This window comes from Magallana gigas, chromosome 2 (genome assembly GCF_963853765.1).
Source record: "Magallana gigas chromosome 2, xbMagGiga1.1, whole genome shotgun sequence".
NCBI classification, from domain to species: domain Eukaryota; kingdom Metazoa; phylum Mollusca; class Bivalvia; order Ostreida; family Ostreidae; genus Magallana; species Magallana gigas.
The window spans coordinates 45,483,211-45,501,081 of record NC_088854.1 but is presented as its reverse complement, the minus strand read 5'-3'; the positions used below and the strand labels follow the sequence as shown (position 1 = coordinate 45,501,081).

Below are 17,871 nucleotides of genomic sequence, written 5' to 3'. Positions count from 1 at the left end.
TACCGGTTTCTGTTTAGACAATTAATTTACTATAAGAGTTTTCCGTAGATAAGCTACATCATCGCATTCTGCTTCGATCGTTCGCCGAATTGCGTACGTTATAAATTAGTTGAATTCAGAACATTTTTAAAATACCGACGCACTCAATGCATGGAGTAAACTATAAAACGCCGAAAACCTTAAATCGATGATCTTGGCATCGTGGTTAAACTGGACAGCAAAGATCCAGGTATTTCAATGACAACCCGTGATATAATCAACTACGTATTCCCCAATAACCCCTAACAGTCTTACCACCGCCCCCAACAAATCGTTTTCTATTTCATCTATGTTATTGTAGATCGTTAGTTTGCTATTCATGGGATGTTTGCCGACTCGGGGTAATATAAAAGCGCCAATACGCAACTGTTTCATATACTTATCTCTATGAGAATAGTCTAAAATTAACCAGCTTGGTGTATTCAATACCTGTATAACAACGAGGAGTCTGACGTGGTCGAAGAAAAAGTTCAAACATTTTTTCCTTTGTCTAATTACAAAACAAGTTGTTTAAAGGAATGTCAAAAACACGACGGCCAGGTAAAAATATTAGAAGTCACCGGAGAAGATCCAACATGCACCTTTGTAACTCTACCTTTACAAAGTTTTGCCTTTCAAATGTTTAAGCTCAAGATGCAATCGGTTGCCCGCCTCTATGTATCAAGGACAGTACAACAGTACAATACAAACTAAAATAGATTTCTTGAATGCAAGAAATGCTTTGCCCCCAAGGAATAAAAATGACCCTAGCCCCCGCCCCACCTCTCCCGCAAAATCCCATTAAAATATGTGGAATGGTCGATATCTCTCAATGTTTTCGTACTTCAAGACACATCAAATTACTTTAGGAACTTCAAACCATCGGTATGGCAGACAGTGTGTTTTGTTTTTTTTATCGATTCGGCGAATGAAGAATGCCTTCGCAGAGATTGTATGGCTAAGTAAGTGATTACCATTGCAAAGGAAAGCAGTCAAGTTATTTATATCTGCGCAGAGGGATTTTATTTTTGCTTCACATTTAAGAATGATTGTCTGATATAGGTGTAAATGCGCGCGCGCTCCAAAATGGTTCAAAGATACTGAAAGTTGAAATAAAAGAACACTGTTCATTATTTATTCAAATTTGCATGCATCAATGAAACTAAAATTGTTCCATTCATGTTAAAATCTCGCTTTAATTAAGCGATTAAAGCGCAGCATGAAAACCACCTCTGAACACCTGAAGACACACAAGAATAGACGAAGATTGCCAAAACGTCTTTTGAAAATTTTGATGGACCCATCCATCTTTCTTCTATAGCCATAACGTCGTTCATTTATGTACAATATCTAGAAACTAGCTTCAACTACGACATCCGGTTGCATATCCCGGAACAGGATGTACCGGAAAAGGTGTATTTGCCGGATCCGTTTCGAAAAAAAATTACATACGCACAATGAACACAGTTTGTTTAAAAATCATCAGTATAAAAATCTGCCGTATTAAAGAAAGCGATACTAATGACAATCAGGCTTGACACATCGAGAAAGATTTGCAAGGAACTGTCGACTGTTTACAAGCGTCAGATCTTGGTGTTTCATTGACCCGGTTTTGTATTGCTCTTCAAGGTTTCACAAAGCTTGCGGTGGCCAGCGAGCGATCTCCCAATCCTTCCCCGATACTTCATTATGCATCTGGTCTGAAGCACCGAACCGCCACGTCATATCTAGCTATCGTCTGCTGGAGAACTACATCCAGGCAAGAACGTTGCCCGACTAGAAAGGATCGTTATCGGTAAGGGTTCTCTGTTTTTGTACCACTTATTATGTTCTATTTCGGTACTAAAGACTTGTCATTTATTTCCTTTGTACATTGTAACTATTTCGTAGAAAATTTTATATGAAAATATGCGATTAAAATTGTCGTCCTATTCTTTTGTTTGCGGATAATACCGACCGACCACGCTGGCAAGCAAGCAAGCAGACGATTCTCGTCAGCCATTGATCAGCACGCGGGAATGTAATGCTAGCTGTATAACGTCTCCTCGCGGGAAATCCTTTTGACATGACAGGCGTCGGTGAACTTCTGTAATCGCTTAGTCGATCTGAAGTAGAACATTTATTTGCCCCAGCACTTTCATGAATTTTGTGCGACTATTGAAAATAAAGCATCGCGTGTTTCATCTGGAAATCGTTTCACTGATTTTTTTTTCCATTTTGGTTTTAAACGATGTCTTTTATCTAGTAGTTTTTTTTATTCAACTGAAGGTTCTTTTCCTACAGCTTCTCTTATTTAAGATGGACCACGAGACGGTAGGCGCAGATGACCCCAGGCCTGAATCACCTATTGATAACCCCCTGCAATGTCGTTACTGTGGCAAAGTATTTACAAGGTAATTAAGCGAATCCTTCGTCAAAGGGGTCATGGTATTCTTCTGGTTTATAGACAGAATTAAGAGAGTTGCAAAAGTACATGGCGATGAATTCGGACATTTTGCGTTCAAAATTGACTATATTACTGCACGTTAACTTGTCAAGCACTGTGACAGGATGGCAACAGCACTCCTGTAGACATCAAATTATATATAGCATTGGCATGCTGAAAGTGGATTGAAAGCATTTTCCTCTGGTTATTTTTCGTACATGTATGCAGTCAATTTTATTTAACATATACTAGTATTGTAAATGTTACCGTTTTTTTGTGGGGTGGGGTTGGTGACTGATTTCAAATTAATTATAAAAAAGAGGAAAACCCCAGAACTTTCTTTGGCACACCAGCGTCTTTTTTAACATCAGGTATTAATTACCAGTTATAATATATTAGCCTGTAGGTAGTTTGTCAAACATGACTGTGGGTAAGTTTGTCTATTTCATCTGCAGCCACTGGCCAATAGAAATCAACAACTTTGTAATTTACTGTAAGCTTTGCCAAGCTAATAGATGCGAGACGAAAAAAGTGCATATTTCAAGTCAGCATCAATTTCCTGTTGTTTTGACGTGTGACCTATATTTTATTGATAGTTACGTCATACCGAGAGTCCGCCGTCTTGCTAAAATACGATGTTTCAATATATATGTGATCACAAATGTTATTAATGTCCCTTAAAAGGAGATGTCATATTGCTTTCGTTGTCGGTTGGTCTGTTGGTAGACTACGTGTTTCCGAACCTATGTAGCAATAATTTGAGACTTCTATTTCATAATTTAAATTCATCGTTCTCCATATAACACACTGACTGGTAATACATGTAACAAAAGACATCATTCCTATTGATTAATTTTCATGTCGGAGAGTTAAAGTTTCATGTATATCTGGGAAAGGGTGGAAACAGAGAAGTTACAGATACCTCTTCAAGAAATGTTAGTTTTTGAGGCACAATGCTTTCATGTTATTTCAACTACTATGTTCTTTTTATTTTTAGAATCTACTACCGAAGAGAACACGAGAGAATTCACACAGGCGAGAAGCCGTTTGCCTGTAGTATTTGTGGGAAGAAGTTTAACAGCAATGGAAGCTGTAAGAAACACGAAAAAATTCATCTCAGAGCAGAAGAAAACACCCCCATGGAATGCAATCATTGCGGCAAAATGTTTGATGACATGATAGATTTTCGTCAACACATTAAAACGCACGACGGAGCCAAACCGTATGGCTGTCATATCTGCGGACGCTCATTTGGATTCGAGGCCGTATTGAAGAAACATTTGATGTTTCATAATGGTCAAAAACCCTTTCAATGCCTTGTGTGTTCTGCTGCTTACTCCTCTGCTAATGATTTACGAATGCACGTAAAATCGCATACCGGAGACAAGCCTTACAAATGTAGGTATTGCAACCACAGCTTCCCCAACAGTCGACGACGCAACATGCACGAGCGATGTCATGAAAAATCCGACGACAACAAATGCAACAAATGTGGTGCAACATTTAGCAACGCAAACGCCCTAACAACACACGAGGCTAATAGCGTCATTCATGGCGTCTGTCAGAACGTGGATTCTGATCAGGATCATGGCTACGATGACCACATGTCGGAGAGCTCCGCGAGTACCTATTCCACAACGACAAGCTCCGGAGTTGACCCCACATCTGAGGTAGATATTGGGTTGCTAAGCAAAGGATACGAAAGACCAAATAGTTCGTTATCGGGATCTCATGATAGCGGCTACCATACATCTACCTTTAATGGTATGGGCGACAATGTGTATCCCACCTCGCTTCTTCACGCAACAGAAAATGGCATTGTCGTCAAGCAAGAACAACTGCAGAACGAAAGATCGACATTTTCTCCATCGAGCCAGTCGTCTGACCCAGATCACTCGAGTGTTTCCGGTATGAGCAACAGATCTCTCCGGGCGTCCGTGGAGTCGGACCACGTGACTAGTGCCGATTACTCCGGGCAGTTCACCGTGGTATCAAAAGATTCCAAACTAGTCCAGACAGACCAAGGGTTATACGCCGACTCACTGCTATCCCAGCTGGAGAATCTGAAGCAGATTCACGAATGTAAGAACTGTGGCATCTTCTTCAGGAACTACTCCATGTTTCTGGTTCATAAGACCTTGCATGCAGACCCAGCGCGTCCGTTTGTCTGTCATCTCTGTGGTGAGGAAGCAAGGGATAACGTAGATTTTAATGCTCATTTAATCTGGCATATGAAGTGAATTAGAATTAGAATTGACAGAAAACTACAGTACTATAAGTAATACGAAACTGGATATCAATCATTTCATTTTGTTTGCATTTTACTTTGTTTCATTTTCATTGTATAAATTTGAATTTAAATGTGTTCAAACTCGACTACATGTATATTGACAAAGCGATTTGTCACCTGGGAAAGGCTATCATTCCAGATTAATAGCCTGTTACCTTAATGTTTGTGGTTAGAGAACGCAGTCTAGCCATGTGTGTAGTGTGTACAAGCTTTGTGTGTGTAAAACTTAAGCTCGATGTTCGGTGTTTAGAGAGTTGAGGAGTCAATAAATTTGCAAACTTGATTTTCCTGTCTTTTACTTCAATGCAAAAATAATTGTCAGAGAAAACATGTTACACAAATTTTATTTTTAACAATGATTAAACTAAACTACAGGGTGTTTCAATAAACATGTCCCAACTTTGGATGTCTATACCTTTGCACAAACATTACATATTTTCTTTACAATAACTGCATCTGACAGCGTTTATTCCGGCAAAATGTATTAGAGTGCAAATACAATGTACTATGATGTCATAATTAATATTTGATGACATCATCAAAAGTCAAGTATTCAGGTGATTTGAAAAATGGATGATAAAAATGATCTCTATATTGATATTGTAAAACTGTACTTTGAGAATGGAAAATCGCCCACCCTAGTGAAAAAGGTTTTGAAAAAGAAGTACCCAGATGTGAAACATCTTTCAAGGAAACAAATTTTTCGTATTGTTACTAAATTTGAGCAGTACGGGACTATCGGTGACAGAAGAAAAGATACGCGTATAAGACAGAGGACTGGCAGATCGGATGAAAATATTGAAAAGGTGAAGACAATTATCCAGGAGACTCCAACGAAATCAGTAAGGAATGTATTTAGAGAAGTGGACTCCAATATAAGTTCTTCATCTGTTTATCGAATTTTAAAATACGATTTAAAATTCACACCATATAAAATTTCTATAATGCAACATCTAAAAGATACGGTCATTTGGTTTTCTGATGAAGCCCATTTCACTCTGGACGGACATGTCAACAAGCAGAACATGCGTTTCTGGGGAACTTCAAAACCAGACTTTTATGCAGAAAGACCACTTCATAGTAGTAAAATTACAGTATGGGCAGCACTGAGTAGTACTGGAATCATAGGCCCCTTTTTCTATGAAGAAGATGGTGAAACCACAACAGTTACGTCGCAACGTTATCTGACCATTCTAAAGACGAAATTTCTTCCTAAGCTAAGGAGAAGATATGTAGAAATGAACAACGTATGGTTTCAGCAGGATGGCGCCACCCCACACACTGCAAAAATTGTACTTGAATGGCTGGCTGAAAAATTCGGAGAACATTTCATATCCTTACGTTCAAACATTGAATGGCCACCACATTCACCTGATCTCAACCCTTTAGATTTCTTTTTATGGGGTTATTTAAAGGACCGTGTTTATTCACCACCCCCACAAGACACAAGTGCTCTGAAAATGTCTATACGAAGAGAAATCCAGCGTATAACCGTAGACTCTTGTAAAAATGTTATCAGGAACTTCAGAGATAGAATGAGACTAGTGACTGAGAAACATGGCGGACATTTGGAACACGTGCTAAAATGACGTTGAATCGAGTACTGTGCTTCTAAGTTGACTTAGTTTTAAAATGCCTGTCGAAAAATAAATGATTCAGCTTTATTGAAACTTTTGATTTGATAAAATTGTATGTAGTTGCTCATAACATTTTTTGCAAAATTTCAGTCCATATATGAAGCATAACTTTTATTCTAAAACTGTAAAGTTGGGACACGTTTGCTGAAACACCCTGTATATATTACAAAACGTATATATCCAAGACATATACAATGTACTGTTCATCATACATAAATCTTATTACAACCAGCAATATTATTTAAACCTGACCTTCCAACATTGAATGATTAAACTAAACCATATTACAAAAACATATTAAAAAGGTTCTTTATACATAAATCTTATCCAGTACTAGAATTTAAACCAGAACATCTTCCTTTAGATCTTGTTCTCCGATGTGTGGGACACTGATCATTATTCACAGTAAGATTGTTACACGTTTGATGCGCGTGACATCCGAGCTGTTCCGGTAACTCGAGATGGCCAGGAACTTGAATGTTGTTACCATGGTGACCACGCTGCTGGAGTACATTGAAAATGATACCAATCGATATAGTTAATCCGAATATTGAAAGAAAAGAACTTAATCCCTGCTCCAACTGACGAGCAAAGGAAAACCACTAAAATATAGTCTGATTACATCTACATTTTAAACGTTTATTCTCTTTAATTAAGTTGTCCCCCTAATTCATTGCATGTCAGCTGTTCTTTACTTTGGCGTTTTCCTGTTGAAGTTCTGCCCTCATCTGTCGGTTAGACTCGAGAAGATCCTGGAGCTTGGACACGAGAGAATCATTCTGGTTTTCTAAATTCGTCATATACCTGTCAATCTGATCGAGCGTGTTGCTCAGGTCTTGATACTCTGAAATGATTACAAAAAATTAATTGTACAGAGTATACTAAGCATCTTATATTATTGTATTCAGGAGAGGTTTGAGGTTTCTATTTTGATTTTCATGTTTTCATTAGGGACAGTTTTTGAAACAATAGTTCGATAGAAAACTTGGTAAGTTTTAAGCTGGAGTGACCGCGCGCAATATTATAAAAATGTAACGTAACAGCTGTCAGAATTCTGTACCATCTTATAATCTTTCCCGCTGCATGAAACAACACTGCCTACAACATGTACAAAATCGATCATCGCAAAATCTTCGCTGTAGTGGCGAAAAGTGTTGCGGGCTTCGGTACGTCAATGATGTCTTTGATAGCGATATCAATTTCCCTCGTGTCTCAACAGTCAGACAATGCGATCCACCCCCCTTCCCACACTAATTGTTAAGGGACACACACATGGGAAAAGTTCTGCCTACAAGCCTATTCTTCTAAATTACTTAAACAGTTAAAGATATGGTTTTTGGGAGTTGATTTTAATCAACTCTCCTATGCAGTTACTCAGACAAACCGAAAGTGAAACAGTGTTTGGACCTCAGCACACATAATTGCTGCTGACAAGACTTAGTTCTTGAAAATAATTGATAGATTCGATGTAATGTATGCTAAAGCATTGTTTTTCAAGGAAACCATTTATAAATACCTTGAAAATAGACAGATTTTAAATGGTACGAACAATTTAAATATTATTTGTTGTCGTATGTATTCTTACGCCAGAGTTCAATATACGTGTAGTCTCGTTGAACTCGACGCTCGGCTGTCTCCGTAAATCCTTGTCGGAGACTTACGATGTCAGCCGAGCGTTTGGTTGAACGAGACTAGAGTTCAATATTGCTTGGATCCATACAATTTTCGAGAAATATTTCTATTATTGATACATAGTTTGATTGAATTAATTTTATCTTTAAATATTATTTAACATGATTCATATGGGGGTTTCTCGACATTCTTGTCGAAAAAGTCCAAAAATTCATAATATAAAAAAGTGCGCAATTCAAATTAGAAACTACATGTACTTGTCATGCAAAATAACATATCATTGATTTTAAAATAAATAAACATCGACAAAATCAACTCCCGTCAGTTCTTCAGTACTTTGATTTAGAATGTGTTCGACTTGAAAATGACACGAAAATTTTTTACCGCTGTTCATGAAAATAAAAATCACTGTAGTATTCGAACTCGGGACCAGCGTGACGGTAGACCGAATTTACACCCACTGCGCCACAGAGATAGACAACAAAGGGTGGTATTATCTGTTCCACAATGCGCTAAAATCGCCATGTTGTGACGTACTGTCATAAAAAGTAAAAGTCAAGGGGTGTCGATGATCCTTAATCTAAGGTTAGAGTGAAAAAAAAATCAAAGGAAATCTTTCCTTTAGTGAAATTTCTTGCCATAAGGAAATAGCTTGTATGCATGTATGGCTCAAAAATATTGTACTCTGTCCAAAATGGTGTTATAGTTGTGAGACAAAAAGCTAAAAGACAAAACCAATAGCGTACACTAGTAGACCGTATTGATAGAACTTTTCCCTCTTTATTGTTTACCAGTGTTTACAGTTGGGGGAAACAATCATTATGAAACGATTTCAATAATAATTTTCAAGGGGTTTATTTATTACAATGAGGTGCTAAAAAGCTATTATATAAGAAATCTTTGAAGATAGCAAGAGATTTCCTAGCACAAAACAGACATAACTTCTGATATATTAGTCAGAACGTACATGTACCGGTACAATAAACCAAACTCAGTTTGTAGATATATTTGGAATACAAATAAGAATAGCTATCTTTATTTTCATATTTTATATGGTCAGGGTATTATTATAACATCTCATACATTACAATGAATGAGCCATCTGTTCCATGGTGTGAATAATCAAAATGTTTACAATGAGAAAGAAATAGTCCGACTCAAAACCAAAACTTCAAAAGCTTGCATTGACATTTCCCAACATTACAATAAGGTTCTACATGCGTGTGTAGCCGGTGATCCAGAATTTGTCTCCAGGAGATATGTGTGTGTGTGTATTTGTGGGGGGGGGGGGGGAAGTGTCTGTGGGATAATTTTGTTGTCCAGGAAAGGAATGCTCCAAGCCTATTTTCGGTAACTTGACTATGCGAAATTACTCCAACTCTACCCCCTACTGTAGATCCTGCATGTTCTAGAATACAAAGTGCAGAGCTGCATGGTCCATTGATAAAATCATTGAATTGCCATTGGGTGATATCTCAAAGAAGGAGTCATCTGGAGTTCCACATTTAAATCGTATGAACCCTCTCTACATTGTCTGCTGATTAGAGAGTGCTTTGGGGTATTTAGAGTGATCTGCTGGTTGATGTAAATTAGAAAAAAAATTGTTTTCTACAGAGTATGACATAATTGCAATTAATCTAAGTATTCTACATGAACAGTATATCAGACTAACATTGATTACTAGTACAGTAATTGAGATTTGCACACACACATGATTATCCCAAAATAAGAGAGTAAAAGTGTTTATCATTTATCCATACTTCTCTCTTCCAGATTTTTTGGGGTTCAAAATTGCTGTAAATGTAACTAGAAAAATCTATCAATATGTATTTATAATTCAAGTCATAACTCCATTCATATTTAATATCTATTAAACTATCTCTGCTTTGCTTGGTGTTAAAATCTCTAGTTACATATACTACCAGATTTCATGACATAGGCGTCGGAAGCAAATTGAAAGTGGGGGGGCTAGACTAAGCCTAGAAATATTGAGAAAAAAGTAATTCCCAAAATCATGGAAATCCTAATCCGTGGGGGGGGGGGGGGGGGGGGGGAGGAGTATACCTATACTTCCAAAAAAAAAATTACTTACCCAAAAATTATAAATCTGTAATGACGACCACCTCCCTACCTGAAATCTTTCAAAAAGAACTATGAAACCTACAATTTTGGCAAAAAACTTAAAGATCTGGTCTACAAAATCATGAATTCAGTTTTCCTTTCGGGTGTAAGGGATACGTAAAGAAGATAATTCTTAAACATTTTATGCATTAACACCTATACATGAATTTTGGCCTTGCCCTAGAGTCAAAACCCATGCTCAACGGGACATGAAATTTAAAATTTTAGTAGAGGACTTCCTGATAAACATACTAATTATGAATTCAGTTTTTCATACAGATGTGTGAGAATAGAGAAGAAGATTTTTAAACATTATATGCACATCATAAACATTTTAGAAATTATATGCATTAACACTATATTGCTATATTGCCCCCCTCCCATGTCCTGAACCCCTAACCCAGGGGCCATGAATTTCACGATTTAGGTAGAGGAGTTAGTGCACATCATAGCCATGTATTCAGTTTTTTGCCCTCATGTATGGGAGTAAAGAAGCTGATGTTTTAAGATTTAATACTTTTTTACTATATGGCCATATTGGCCCCACCCTAGAGCCTGGACCCCTGACACAGGGGTCAAGAATTTCCCAATTTTGGCAAAGGGCTTCATGGACATCATAATCAGGCATTTAGTTTTTTAAAAAATACAAATGGGAGTAGAGAAGAAGATTTTCTAAGATTCAATACATTTTACTATATGGTCATATTGGCCCCACCCTAGAGCCTGAACCCCTGGCCCAGGGGCCATGAATTTCACAATTTTGATGAGGAGTAGAGAAGAGGATTTTATAAGATTTAATACAGTTTAACTATATGGCCATATTGACCCCACCCTAGAGCCTGAACCCCTGAACCAGGGGCCATGAATTTCATAATTTTGATAGAGGGCTTCAATGAAATCATACTAGTAACCATGCTACCAGTTTTTTCCTCACATGTGTGGGAGTAGAGAAGAAGATTTTGAAAATTTGGCTTTTTTATTTTTTATTTTTGCATATTTGGCCCCACCTGTGGTGCCCTGGGGTAGGTAGAGCCATGAATTTCAGAATTTAAATTCCTCTTACCATATATATATAGAGAACCCTCACACCAAAAATACATGTAGTAACAATTAGCTTTGTAGTTTTTAAGAAGAAGTTAAAAATGTTAAATTGTTTACGCACAACACATGACGACGTATGAAAACAGATAGCAATAGGTCACCTGAGTTTACTCAGGTGACCTAATAATACATGGTCCTCTTAATGCTTGAGCACTGTAAAGTATAAGTCAAAAGCAGAACTTGGTTTGTTTTTGCTGATCATGAGCAACTTTAAGCAAAAGTAGACCCTCTGTGAATTCAAACTGAACCCAGAATCTCCATTCATGCTCTGTGGCCACAAAACTTAAACTTGCTTACTCTTAATTTTTCATGGGGTGTATTTGTTTGGTCAATTAGGCCAAAAAAAAGTTGTGTGTTTAGGGTAACCCGACCTAGCCTGAAATGCCCCTATCCTACTATTTTTAGATGTCTGTTTTTATCCGATTGGGAATTTTATATTATTTCTATTAAAAAATCTGTTTTTAACTATGACACAAACAAACATTCTAAGGATTCATGCAGAAAATAAAAAAAAATCCCTACCTTCCTAACCTAATTTTTTCATCAGTGTTACCCTAAACACACAATTTTTTTATAGGCCTTAGAGAGCTGCAAGAGTAATACTGATTTGCTTGTTTGCAGTATGGCGATCTCCGGTAGATCTCCATTGATAGCAAATAGAAGCTGGAGATCGATATCCTGGACCAGTTCTGGAGGTAGCAAACAAATACACCCATGGTCTCACTATTCCTCTATATGTTTCTTTTTTTTTAACAGTGAAGATATTAAGATTAAAATTGAGTTAATCTTAGATTTATAACATGTAATCTGTTTTTGTGATTTTGTTCATTTTTCATCATCACTATCAAAGGGGCCTGACTGATCTCTTCATACGAGATAAATGCCCGAAATTTAAAATGTTGTATTTGATACTATACAATCCAATAAAAATGGAACATATTACTGACAACCCAATTAAGGTTTTGGGATGAAATATTGTTAAACTCAAATTATATCATCACTTTAATCAGCTGGTAATTTTATTTATTTCATGTATATATATATATACATGTAGTTGGTAATAGGGTCTGTATTATGCAACATAAGGGTACATATTACTATTTATATGCACCTTTTTATTTTTGGCCCACCTTAAAATTCTTATAACATTGGGGTGAATAACAGGACTGGGTGGTTAGTTGATATTTTATCGATAGTTAACAGCTAGTTAGGACAATTTTGGTTAAATCGATGGTGTCTTCAGATTTGCGATTACAACTCACCATTGCTTGCATTTTCTACGAGTTCTTCTAGGTTTTCCTCATCTTCAATCATAGTTTCTTCTGTTTCATCAGCTTCATTCTGATCCTCTCGCTCGCCTGGGGTTTCTTCAAATCCATTTACGTGGTTTTCAGGCATGTTTACATCATCGGCCATATTTTGTGTCATGTGCTAAACAACGTAACTATTTCCGGTTCTATTTTTAGCATCTTCGGTTTTAATCCACGGAAATTGCCGAACAAAGTTACCGTAAATCTATTTTTGTCATCATCGGACTTTCCTATTTCAACCTCTTGTGAAATACCGATTGATATATAAGTAGACCTAAATTTAGATTGCATCATCATTATTTCATTGATAAAGGTAAGTTTAACTTGGTAGGTTGACCATTCAGAAAATTAATATTTTTCAAATCTTTTAAATTTTTTTAATTGAATTATTAAATTTAACAATGTGTTTAACTTTTTGTAGTTTTAAATTTTAAATAAATTTTTCAAAAATACGCGGGGGTGTTAAGGAAGCATATGGATTCTGAGTTACATGTAATTTCGTGATATCACAAATCTTAGTTATTATGTACATATTCAATTATCTAAGCAACGAAACGTAGACCAAAAGCAAATAAAAATACTGAAGTCAATTTTTTTTTCAGAAATTAGTTTGTATTACGTAGATTTATACATTGATGACGTCATGACTAAAAGTTGAATGTCGTGTGAATTTGATCGGAAAGCATTGTAAACATATTCAAAACATAACTAATCTAAGAAATCTAATAAAATATTGTGGTGTGATTTATTGAGAACGGGACACAAGAATACTAGGAGAGATGTTAGTTTTATCAATCATTCGCTAAAAGGTATGTAAATTTGCTTTTATTTCTCGGCCAGGCTTTCCTCTGTCGTTGTTTACGATATAAAAATCCGACTAGAACAACACTACCCCGCATATATTGAACTTTGAATTTTATATGTATCGTTAGTTTGATCAATGCTTAAAATGAAAAGTGCTGCTAGAATCCCATGTTGTGTGTTGTTTTGATACAACTTGCCGTTTTCCGTGCAAACTTTATAAAAGTTGGGAAGGTTTTACGAGAACTGGATGAATAACTATTGAATTAAGAAAAACATAGGATTCTAGCAGCAGTTTTGATTAAACTGAGATGTTTTGCCTTCTCTTGGTATGTTTATTTTATTTTGGAAACCGCGGGGTAGTGTTGTTCTATCTCATTTTATGTTAAGGAATATACGTAAGCTATTTATAGTTGTCACGTGATAATGCACCAATGGGGCAGTAATGTACTACCCGATTTTATTGCACTTACATCTATTTCAAAGGATAATACTTAGTTTTTGATCGTATTCAAAATAGTTATTTAATTTCACGATTTTGAATATAACAGTCAAATTAAGACGCTAAGTTGCCCACATGCTTCCTTAACACCCCCGCGTAGTTTTAGAAATCATCCCACTGAATCACAGAGTAAAAAAATTAAAAGCACAATGTTTTATTGACAGCTAGTGTGCTATTTCATGAGATGACTATATTAATTTATCATGATTGAAAATTGGAATAGTAAATTTTTCCATCGCGCATTTTATTTTGAAAGGTATGCCACATGGGCCAATCCCGTTTTAACATTAATATCAATGTAACCATATGGTTACATTGAAATTAATGTTAAAACGGGCATGGTCCCTGTGAGGTATGCCATATATAGTACATGTACATTCATGGCAATTTGATAGATTATATCATGTGTCCTAATTACAATGTAATATCTAAAAGACTGTTTATATTAATTGTTATTTTTAGGGAGAAAATGTCTTGCGACGAAATGCTTCGCGATTATGAAGAGGAGACATCAGTCTCTGTCAGTTCTGTCGTTCCTATAGAGGAACGGCGTGACAAGTTCTCGTCAATTCACAGCTCGGGGTTTCGAGATTTGCTTCTGAAACCTGAGCTGCTTCAAGCCATTAAAGACAGAGGTTATGAACATCCTTCACAAGGTAAATTCTAAGCGAGAGGCCGATTGACGGAGTGTTGGTGCAATTTAATTCATAAAGATGACAAAAGGACCCCACTACCCCACCCCACCCGTTTTACTGGAGAGGTCGTGGCTTGACGAATATGCTGTAAATACATTGTGTTGGAACTCGGATGAATTCACGCACATTGAGACTATAGAATTAAATTAACTGTGACCCGTGCGGGACCCGTGAATGTGTGATGCTTGAAGACTCGTTCCATCTTGTGATGCCTTTGTCATGTTTATAGATGTTGTGTTAAATTTAATGACATTGACTTAAGTTAGGGTAGTTGAATTTTGAATATTTTCAGTGCAACACGAATGTATACCACAAGCCGTTTTGTCCATGGATGTTCTCTGTCAGGCAAAGTCCGGAATGGGAAAGACAGCGGTGTTTGTTATATCCACACTCCAGCAAATTCAAGAGTCCATCGACGATGTGAGTGTCAACCAACGGGTATCATGTGGTTTAAATCAATTTTCGTTGAGCACCAATTTTTGTGGATTTCATCAAGTTGTTGATCAGCTTAATAAATGTTCATTGATTGGCAATATTTGATAACAAATGGTATGCCTCGAATTTGAGTATCCATAAGTCCGACAAAGAGATTCACTTAATTACCAGAAATGCGCGTGCATTTTAGGTTGTTGTCTTGGTCATTGCCCACACAAGGGAACTTGCATACCAGATTGCGCATGAGTACCAGACCTTTTCAAAATACCTGCCAGAAATCAAAGTTGCCGTGTTTTTTGGCGGACTTCCAATCAAGAGGGATGAAGAGGTTCTCGCAAAGAACCGCCCAAACATCGTCGTGGGAACGCCTGGTCGTCTGCTGGCTCTTGTTCAGAAGAAAAAGCTTACCCTGGACAATCTCCGTTACTTCATTGTAGACGAGTGTGATCAAGTACTCAAAGAAATCGGTGAGCAAATTAGCTGATATTAAAAAGTCTTTAAAAAAAGATTTGAAGCATATTTGTATATGAACATAAAACTGTGAAATTGTTGTAAAGATCCTTGTACCGGGTATATATGTTGTAAATGTATGATTTTTTTTTTAAAATTCCGTTGCAGTGATGAGGAAGGATGTACAGGCCATATTCATACGATCACCTTGCGCAAAACAAGTCATGATGTTTAGTGCCACTCTCAACAAGGATCTGAGAACTGTGTGCAAGCGATTTATCAGTGACGTAAATATTTTAATGACTTCGATTCATTTTTTTAAATTTGATTTTGAATTTGAAAGTGTCAGTTGCGTGATGGAATTGGATTGAAAAGCATAATTTTCAACATCTGCATACGCTATCCCCGTTTCCCAAGAAAATTAGTTCTAAGTTGCATCACGAGAATTCATCGATGACATTTTATTTGGAGATGAAAGTGTTTTTTGTGCATGCCGTCAGTATATAGTTCTAATTGGACTTATTGCCTTGAGGTCCTTTGATGACAGCTCTTTTGAGAAGGTACTAACAGGCCATTCTAACGGAAACCCTGAATGCTTTCTGTTTTATCATGATTTCTTATCCGGACATTTCAAAGTATTTCCATCAGAAGCCGCCCTAAATAAAATGACGGATCTTGAGTGGATGGCGATCACGTTATAATCATCAATGACATAAATTGATTGGAGGTGAATTTTTATCGTGAAATACTCGCCACAAAGACTCGAGTCTTGAACCCCTAAAAGCCTTTTGATGACATCGAAATTGGAAAAAGTGTTTCTTGTTAGGTGTTTCCGTTTCATTTTATATGCAGATGTTCGTTTAATTCTACCTGCACATTAGTTTCACTTCCTGTTACCCTCTGAAATGAAACAAATGTTTTTGTTGATTGGTTGCAGCCAGTTGAAATTATCATCGACGACGAATCAAAATTGACACTCCATGGACTGCAACAGTATTACATTCAAATGGAGGAAAATGAAAAATCGCGCAAAATCTGTGACTTGTTGGACCTGCTTGAATTTAACCAGGTAGTGTATATATAAATGGGCATCTAACTGAAATATCAACTATACATTTAGTTGCTATTGTGTGACCAACAATTCGAAAACAAACACGTCCTGCTGTATCCTTCTGTCAGGTGATCATCTTCGTGAATTCCATCAGCCGATGTCAGGCTTTGACCTCTCTTCTCCTGGAGCAGAATTTTCCTGTTCTTACCATACACAGGGCAATGGAACAAACCGAAAGGTAACAGATTTTGAAAGAAGTCTTAAGAACAGAAAATCATGCGCACATAGTTAAGTTGAAACCAGAAAGCTAATCTTTGCATTTGTGTTTAGACTGTCCCGGTACCAACAGTTCAAAGACTTCCAGAAGAGAATACTGGTGGCCACAAACCTGTTTGGTAGAGGGATGGACATTGAAAGAGTCAACATTATCATCAACTACGACACACCTGAAGAATCAGACACGTATCTTCACAGGGTATATTCTTTATCCTTTAATTAGATTTATTAAATGTTGAACGTTATCTCGAGATTGTTTAGTACGAAGCTTAATTTATGGAAATTTTCTTTATACAATGTCATATTCAATTTTGTTTACAGGTGGGTCGAGCTGGTCGATTCGGGACGAAGGGGTTGGCCATTACATTTGTGTCAAACCGGTCAGATGCAGAAGTAATGAATTCTGTGCAAGAGAGATTCGAAGTCGGAATAGAAAAAATGCCAACACAGATCGATGTATCGTCATACAGTAAGTAGAGTTTCCAGATCATCCTTCATCTTTCAAGATTTATCAATAATATAATGCAAACAGCTGCATCATCGCGCACGTTAACGGTGGAAATGATTATTAAATGTGCCCTTGCTTTTTTTATTTTCAGTCGGTACTAGTGAAAATGCTTGAACATGACGACACGAGAAAGGTGATCATATAGACAGAACAAAAATGACTGTGTGGTTTTAGTACCATAAGTAGTGTGAATACTGGTACAATGTACATTTATCATTGCTATACGTGTATACAATTATAGTTACTGTTGTTTATCTGTTCAATAAAATGTAGAACAAAACTTATTTTTTTTAAATGGTTTTATGCATGTACATTGTTGTTAAATAATATCGAGGGAAGGACAAGAGATGGATAAAATTTAGCATTTCAAATCGGCGCATCTACGAAATTACATCCGAATGAATAAGCAAAAAACCCACAATCCACGACAATTGGCCTCCACGAAATTAAAAGATTCCACAGTATTTTTATCAGGCACACAAGAAATGAAAACATTTAAGAACTACACAATTCCTTTTTTTTAACACAAGTCTGGTCTGATTTGAATATGATTAAAACGATAGACCCATTGGTAAAATCGCTCATCTGATCAACACTTCTTGTGTCTCCTTTGACAGGT

At 36.7% G+C, this 17,871-nt stretch overlaps 3 protein-coding genes across 5 annotated transcripts; 2 read left to right on the top strand and 1 right to left on the bottom strand.

Annotated features, from left to right (window-relative positions):
* Positions 1–1,322: 1,322 nt before the first annotated feature.
* On the top strand, positions 1,323–5,016 carry LOC105319206 (zinc finger protein 14). 2 transcript variants are annotated; one of them, XM_011416632.4, is made up of 3 exons: positions 1,323–1,813; positions 2,302–2,411; positions 3,441–5,016. In XM_011416632.4, the coding sequence occupies exons 2-3, from the start codon at positions 2,317–2,319 to the stop codon at positions 4,681–4,683; spliced, it is 1,338 nt and encodes a 445-aa protein (XP_011414934.3). In that variant the 5' UTR covers positions 1,323–1,813; positions 2,302–2,316; the 3' UTR covers positions 4,684–5,016. The 2 variants fall into 2 exon arrangements, with proteins under 2 accessions (XP_011414934.3, XP_011414935.3); XM_011416633.4 differs by lacking the exon at positions 1,323–1,813 and adding an exon at positions 1,931–2,128.
* Positions 5,017–6,676: 1,660 nt separating this feature from the next.
* LOC105319207 (UPF0184 protein) lies at positions 6,677–12,669 on the bottom strand. Its single transcript, XM_011416634.3, has 2 exons — positions 12,487–12,669; positions 6,677–7,214 (listed from the first exon to the last, which is right to left on the bottom strand). The coding sequence occupies exons 1-2, from the start codon at positions 12,650–12,652 to the stop codon at positions 7,051–7,053; spliced, it is 330 nt and encodes a 109-aa protein (XP_011414936.3). The 5' UTR covers positions 12,653–12,669; the 3' UTR covers positions 6,677–7,050.
* Positions 12,670–12,730: 61 nt separating this feature from the next.
* On the top strand, positions 12,731–17,532 carry LOC105319208 (spliceosome RNA helicase DDX39B). 2 transcript variants are annotated; one of them, XM_011416635.4, is made up of 10 exons: positions 12,731–12,847; positions 14,300–14,493; positions 14,825–14,952; positions 15,158–15,434; positions 15,586–15,704; positions 16,355–16,486; positions 16,597–16,706; positions 16,799–16,943; positions 17,066–17,213; positions 17,344–17,532. In XM_011416635.4, exons 2-10 carry the CDS (start codon positions 14,307–14,309, stop codon positions 17,364–17,366), a joined length of 1,269 nt encoding a protein of 422 aa, XP_011414937.3. In that variant the 5' UTR covers positions 12,731–12,847; positions 14,300–14,306; the 3' UTR covers positions 17,367–17,532. The 2 variants fall into 2 exon arrangements, with proteins under 2 accessions (XP_011414937.3, XP_065932884.1); XM_066076812.1 differs by having other exon boundaries at positions 12,843–12,861.
* Positions 17,533–17,871: the final 339 nt, after the last annotated feature.